The sequence below is a fragment of the Abramis brama genome (assembly GCF_963993115.1).
Source record: "Abramis brama genome assembly, chromosome: 25".
Classification (NCBI taxonomy): Eukaryota; Metazoa; Chordata; class Actinopteri; order Cypriniformes; family Leuciscidae; genus Abramis; species Abramis brama.
The window spans coordinates 17,744,898-17,752,310 of NC_139987.1; the positions used below are offsets into that span (position 1 = coordinate 17,744,898).

The window sequence follows — 7,413 nt, forward strand, 5'->3', positions numbered from 1 at the left end:
GTCTGTCTGATTTTACACATTGCATTGCTTCTTCAGACCAAATGCTTTATATGTGGTATTGGGAGTGATTATTTTGATACAACTCCACATGGCTTTGAGACCCATACGCTTGAAGAACACAACCTGGCCAATTACATGTGAGCAATTCAGTTTTATGGCACCTTTCTGATGTTATACAATCTCTCCATCTCCAGACAAACATGACTAATGTTTCTCTCTTGATTAGGTTCTTCCTGATGTACTTAATCAACAAGGATGAAACGGAGCACACTGGGCAGGTGAGACATGTCACAATGTTCACACCTCATCATAACAATAATGAAGAGTTAGTCAAACATATAGGATATGCGTGTGTGTTTGACAGGAATCATATGTGTGGAAGATGTACCAAGAGAGATGCTGGGATTTCTTCCCTGCTGGAGACTGCTTCAGAAAACAATATGAAGACCAGCTTGGATAAATGCAATTCTGTTTTGTACCTAGTTTTTTAAACTAACAAAACTATTATGATGTTATGCGACAAGCCATGATTTATGTACATTTATACTTAGAAATTATGTTGTAGAAAAACAAAGCATGCTATTTATGGATAGTACGTTTTTGGGTAGTTTCTAATCATTTAAAATGTTCATGTTGCTAAGACCTATTCTAATGATTCTTTAGTGCGTGTCACATTAAGTTTTAACCAAGTACCTAAAAGTACCTTTTGTTTCATAAATATGAATTGTATTTAATGTTCTTGCAGTTATGAGCATAAGCATCCCACTTCAACATCAGCTCGAACATCAGAATTGACTGTGAAAAATGAAATAAAAAGAATAATTTAATCCAAATGTATAAATAATCATCACAGACATTGATAGTTTAGCTGTTTTGTGCAATGATTGCAAAAGCATTACATTCTTTAAGCATAATATTTGTGTACAAACAACTCGAAACTTGTTCAATACTACTGATGATCAACACGGCAATATACATTTCAGCAACATACCAACATTGTTTAATTTTAAGATTTTAAATGCCTTTTTTAAGACCTTTTCCGAATAAATACATAAAGAAAAGCAGAATAATTGAAAAGTAAAATCCCAGAGCAACTTGTCTAGTTAAAATGAAACCCTATTTGAAATGAAACTGCAACTATATTGCCAATTGGCAGCAGCATGAATCACAAATAACTATTAAGCACTCTAAATCATGGTTTGGAAGGTGAAGGGCTTTTCCCACCAGTACACAAATCATACTCTGGAATTTACTTCTTTCTGCCAAATATATCTCTTATCAGACACAATCTGGGGAAAAACACATGAAAATTGCTTACATGACTACTAAAACGGAGAAAACTAACGGCATCTTTATTTTAAAAAAAGAATACAATTTAAATGACAAACACTACATTATCCTGCTTAAACAAAAGAACATAAGAAATTAAAACATTCAAATGTTTATCATTCACTGTTTTGATATGTAACTTGACTCTGAGTTGATTTTTTTAAAACAAAATGTGTGCAAAATGCCAATACTGGATTTCATCATTATTTAACCATTTTTTTTCACCTGTAAATGTTCTGCTTTTCATCAATCAAAATTCTAATTTCATAACACTTATTTCTAAACTCTTAGACTGAATTGCCTCCGTCAGATTAAGACAGATACCTAGACTGGGTTATCCACTGGAGATGGGTCCTGGGTTGGTAGGGGTTCAGCAGGTCCAGGTATGGTGGAGGCTGATGAATAGCTATGCATGCACTGGTAATCTGACGACAGGTCTGTTGGGTTTGAAAGGATGCTTTCACTGTCACTGCTGGACTGGGACACCATTCTGTACTCGCGCACAGGACAGGCACGCTCTGTGAAATTGGGTTTGAAGCCGTTCTCCAGATCTTTAGGCATGGACAGCCATTTCTGTGTGAAAAAAAGATTAAATATTCTCACATTCCCCTCTATGAATTAAAAAACAAATTCAAGGTACACGACTAAAAAACAAAAAACTGCTTACCTCTATATTGCCATCATTGTCAAAAAGGGATGCAAGGTATTGGCTTACATTTCGTCCTGCGTTTGGTACCACTGGTATTAAAATTATTCTTAATCTAAGGAACATTAAACATTAGATAAGAGTAAATAAAAACACTTATGGACTTTTATTGTTGAAAATTTTAAACTAAAATGTTTAAAATGAATGTAATGGACCAAAAAAATGTATTCTAACCTCTCACTACGGACCAGCAAGCAGGAGAGTATGATGAGTATTATTGTGGCTCCCACTGTATACAGCACCAGTGTCGTCACAGACACAGGAGCCAGACTGTCTGGGAAAGGAGTTGCCATTAAAGCCACTGCTGCACTTTTCATTATTGTTTTCAACTAATGTATTTTTTCTGAATAACAAGGACATGAGTAGTAATTAATTGTTGCCATATGACAACTCCGTACCATGGGTTAAAGATCCCCAGTACACAGACTCACTCCAGTCGCTCCAAAACTTAGACTCTCCGCAGGATGATGAGATTCGAGCCCTGACCTGGAACTCATACCGTTTTTTGGAGGGAAAAGGCAAAATGAAGGAGGTCCTGCTGCCCGCATGGGGGTTCTGGAGAGAGAGAAGTTGTTAACTGTGCCGCGTTTTGTGTCACAAGGTGAGATATAGCAATGATAATTTATTTTTATTCAGTTTATTTGTTTATTTAATAGTTGCTTTAAGGAAATATAAAAATCGTTTGTCTGAATATCAGCTCGAGCTTCTCGTAAATTCATAAGCTGTGAGAGGCTGTATTAAATAAATAGCCCTATACAATGTGCACGTGCTTCAAATGTAGCTCATGCAATCAGAATTAATTTAGTTTTATTATAATATTAATTTTATACCTTCCAGTCACTGTTATTTGTCCTGTGACGAACTTCACTCTCAATACAGCTGTCATCATTCGTGACATTCCAGTACAGCCACAGTTCAGCGTCTTTTCTCTCCACCACAGACAGGTTGAACGGAGGGTTAAGCTTCACTGATTAGCAACACAGTATAACGTATCAATCCATCAACCAGTTATTGCCATACAGTTGTTGTCAAGTTGTACGAAATATGAATAACTTTTCATACCATATTCTTTCAGAGAATGGTCCTGCTCTGTCACCAAACCGTCAGTGTCACTGTACAGCCATGTGGTCAACAAATTAAACCTTTGTGTTTCTTTGTAGGGAAACATGCAGCCCACATTAACACTGTTAATCTTGTGATATGTAGAACAATCCAGAATTATTTCGTCATGCGAAAACCTAAGAGAAATTAAAAGAGAATAGTTTGTCTTGATATTTTCATCCAAAATTACAGGTTTTTCTATTTTGTTCGACATACGCACCTGCTCTTGAAACTGTAATTGTACTTGAGCCCAAGCTCACTCCATGTGCAGTTAACATAGTCCAGATTTATGATAAGGCAGTTTATGTCTGGGTAAAGATGAGAGAAAAGTATAGTAAACACACCTTAATTTATTTACAAAATGTATTTACTCCTGAGGTTCAATTTTCTAAAAATTACAGCTTGTAATGCATATTGCTTGTCAGTAGAGGACGCTCACTCAGCAAGACAGACACGTATACATACAGGAAATATGTAAATTGCTTAGTCAAAAACACAATTTTATTAAATCATATTGATTCAAATTGAAAGTATAAAATCATTGACTTATACAAGAATTCTTAGAATATTTTAATTGAGTTATTTGTATAAAAAACTAAACAGAAAAGGTAAGCTCATGTTGCATGTACACAATACACATCATGGCAGATCAGACATTTTGGAAATAATCTCTGTGGTCAGACTTTTTAGGCCCTATATATGTTAACATATTATAATTTAACATCTTAAATGTTGTACATTTACTTCCGTAGTTTTAAAATGCAAATAAAACCACAAAATGGGGAAGAAATGAATAAAAAAACAACGTACCCTACCCTCATAATTTACTTTTGTAAAGTCAACATAATGTCAAATCAAAAAACAAACATTTTATTTCCAAAATAGTTATATGATACTCACTCGGTTCGGATGATGCTGAAAATGTAAATGAAGGAATATTCCCAAGGAAAAGACTGACTACTAGTAATATCATCTTGGACATGTTTTACATAACTCACTTGTTTTGTGTCTGTTTCAGTCTTCCTTGTTCTGCTCTGCACGTATCTGTTCTTTGTGGGCTGACATATATGTGAGATTTCCTGTTTCTGAAGAAGCCACTCTTTGCTCACCGCCTGAAAAGAACTGAATGCTTAACCCTTGTATGGTGTTCGGGTCTGTTGGACCCGTTTTCATTTTTTATCAAAAGAAAAATGATACAATTAATTATTTTTTCAAACTGAGACTCATTGGCCTTGGCTCATTTTCTGTGAGGAATATATATCAAAACACATTTTCAATGAAAACACACTGTACACCCCCCCTACACATTTATATTACACACAGGATGTTCGGGTCCACTGGACCCGGGGCTAATAAAAGTGTGGAAATTGTAGGTCCTGTGTACATTTACTCTGTCCTCCTCCTGTCAGGGCCTGCTGTTAGTGTGTGTATGTTCTTGTATATGGTTTATGAGGACACAAATGTGTATAATGACATGGGTATTACAACGTAAACATGGTTTATGACGACATCTGTGTCCTCATACTAAAACATACTAAATGGTGTTTTTTGAAATTCAAAAAATGCCTAAAGTTTTCTGTGATTGGTAGGTTTAGGGGTAGGGTTAGTGTAGGGGGATAGATTATACAGTTTGTACATTAGAAAAACCATTATGCCTATGGAGAGTGACCGTACAACACATATCCAAGTGTGTGTGTGTGTGTGTGTGTGTGTGTGTGTGTGTGTGTGTGTGTGTGTGTGTGTGTGTATGTGTGTGTGTGGGTGGGTGTGGGTGTGTGTTTTGTGCGTGTCTGTGTGTGTGTTGTGGGTGTGTGTATGTGTGTGCATGAGTGTGTGTGTGTGTGTGTGCGTGTGAGAGAGAGATTGTGTGTAAGTGTGAAAGAGTGCAAGAGTGAGTTTTGTGTTTCTACTCCTGCCATTCCCACACGAGGTTGCAATTCTTAAATGTGATCTAACAAAGGTAAAGAGAAAATATTAACCATATATGCTGTTTATATTGCTTGTAATTGGGATGAAGTAAACATCTGTTGAGTATTTTAACATAACATTTTTGATTGTGTTGAATTAAAAACCCAAAAATGCAGCGGGTCCACCAGACCCACGAACACTGGCTGAGTAACAAAAATATGAACACCACACAAGGGTTAATGCTCACTGTATATATATATATATTAACTGAATATATATATATACAGTGAGGAAAATAAGTATTTGAACACCCTGCTATTTTGCAAGTTCTCCCACTTGGAAATCATGGAGGGGTCTGAAATTGTCATCGTAGGTGCATGTCCACTGTGAGAGACATAATCTAAAAAAAAAAATCCAGAAATCACAATATATGATTTTTTAACTATTTATTTGTATGATACAGCTGCAAATAAGTATTTGAACACCTGTCTATCAGCTAGAATTCTGACCCTCAAAGACCTGTTTGTCTGCCTTTAAAATGTCCACCTCCACTCCATTTATTATCCTAAATTAGATGCACCTGTTTGAGGTCGTTAGCTGCATAAAGACACCTGTCCACCCCATACAATCAGTAAGAATCCAACTACTAACATGGCCAAGACCAAAGAGCTGTCCAAAGACACTAGAGACAAAATTGTACACCTCCACAAGGCTGGAAAGGGCTACGTGGGAAATTGCCAAGCAGCTTGGTGAAAAAAGGTCCACTGTTGGAGCAATCATTAGAAAATGGAAGAAGCTAAACATGACTGTCAATCTCCCTCAGACTAGGGCTCCATGCAAGATCTCACCTCGTGGGGTCTCAATGATCCTAAGAAAGGTGAGAAATCAGCCCAGAACTACACGGAAGGAGCTGGTCAATGACCTGAAAAGAGCTGGGACCACCGTTTCCAAGGTTACTGTTGGTAATACACTAAGACGTCATGGTTTGAAATCATGCATGGCACGGAAGGTACCCCTGCTTAAACCAGCACACGTCAAGGCCCGTCTTAAGTTTGCCAATGACCATTTGGATGATCCAGAGGAGTCATGGGAGAAAGTCATGTGGTCAGATGAGACCAAAATAGAACTTTTTGGTCATAATTCCACTAAACGTGTTTGGAGGAAGAAGAATGATGAGTACCATCCCAAGAACACCATCCCTACTGTGAAACATGGGGGTGGTAGCATCATGCTTTGGGGGTGATTTTCTGCACATGGCTGCAGGGCGACTGCACTGTATTAAGGAGAGGATGACCATGTATTGCGATGATTGCGAGATGATTGCCATGCATTGCGAGATTTTGGGGAACAACCTCCTTCCCTCAGTTAGAGCATTGAAGATGGGTCGAGGCTGGGTCTTCCAACATGACAATGACCCGAAGCACACAGCCAGGATAACCAAGGAGTGGCTCTGTAAGAAGCATATCAAGGTTCTGGCGTGGCCTAGCCAGAATAGAGAATCTTTGGAGGGAGCTCAAACTCTGTGTTTCTCAGCGACAGCCCAGAAACCTGACTGATCTAGAGAAGATCTGTGTGGAGGAGTGGGCCAAAATCCCTCCTGCAGTGTGTGCAAACCTGGTGAAAAACTACAGGAAACGTTTGACCTCTGTAATTGCAAACAAAGGCTACTGTACCAAATATTAACATTGATTTTCTCAGGTGTTCAAATACTTATTTGCAGCTGTATCATACAAATAAATAGTTAAAAAATCATACATTGTGATTTCTGGATTTTTTTTTTTAGATTATGTCTCTCACAGTGGACATGCACCTACGATGACAATTTCAGACCCCTCCATGATTTCTAAGTGGGAGAACTTGCAAAATAGCAGGGTGTTCAAATACTTATTGTCCTCACTGTATATATATATATATATATATATATATATATATATACACGTACAAAGAACTTCAGTTCATTGAGGTTTGCAGGCATTTGTTTATGCACAGCTCTTTTAAGGTCCCGTCACAACATTTCAGTCGGGTTGAGGTCTGGACTTTGACTGGGCTTATTTTCTTTTTCAGCCATTCTGTTGTTGATTTGCTGGTGTGCTTGGGATCATTGTCCTGTTGCATGACCTAATATTGGCCAAGCGTATAGATGGCCTCTAGATATTTGACTCTAGAGTTCATGGTCGACTCAATGACTGGGTGCCCAGGTCCTGTGGCGGTAAAACAAGACCAAATCATCAATCCTCCATCAGTGTGATGGACAGTTGGTATGTTTTGCGATTTTTCTGAGCATTGCACGGTCTGAGCTTAGGGCGAATTTACTGAGACGGAGATTGGCAACTGTCTTGAATGATTTCCACTTGTGAATAATTCTCCTC

The 7,413-nt window shown here is 37.7% G+C and overlaps 2 protein-coding genes across 2 annotated transcripts in view; one reads left to right on the plus strand and one right to left on the minus strand.

Annotated features, from left to right (window-relative positions):
* ryr1a (ryanodine receptor 1a (skeletal)) overlaps nt 1–1,443 on the plus strand; it is a 50,068-nt gene extending 48,625 nt beyond the window's left edge. Inside the window, exons 104-106 of the mRNA XM_084104873.1 lie at nt 37–137; nt 227–278; nt 365–1,443. Coding sequence (XP_083960999.1) covers nt 37–137; nt 227–278; nt 365–460 — 249 coding nt within the window. The 3' untranslated portion in view covers nt 461–1,443. The remainder of the gene's footprint in view (nt 1–36; nt 138–226; nt 279–364) is intronic.
* LOC311076547 (cytokine receptor common subunit gamma-like) lies at nt 806–4,184 on the minus strand. Its single transcript, XM_084104874.1, has 8 exons — nt 4,037–4,184; nt 3,357–3,444; nt 3,098–3,273; nt 2,866–3,002; nt 2,434–2,590; nt 2,210–2,309; nt 1,997–2,090; nt 806–1,902 (listed from the first exon to the last, which is right to left on the minus strand). The coding sequence occupies exons 1-8, from the start codon at nt 4,116–4,118 to the stop codon at nt 1,654–1,656; spliced, it is 1,083 nt and encodes a 360-aa protein (XP_083961000.1). The 5' UTR covers nt 4,119–4,184; the 3' UTR covers nt 806–1,653.
* Between the last annotated feature and the right edge of the window lie 3,229 nt (nt 4,185–7,413).

Bases quoted from the DNA above. Each gene is read 5' to 3' on its own strand.
- LOC311076547 (XM_084104874.1), bottom strand. From the start codon at position 4,118: ATGTCCAAGATGATATTACTAGTAGTCAGTCTTTTCCTTGGGAATATT. The intron at 2,591-2,865 runs GTATAAAATTAA...CTCTCTCTCCAG, and splicing joins CAAATAACAGTGACTGGAAG to AACCCCCATGCGGGCAGCAG. The intron at 1,903-1,996 runs GTAAGCAGTTTT...TTTTTCACACAG, and splicing joins ACAATGATGGCAATATAGAG to AAATGGCTGTCCATGCCTAA.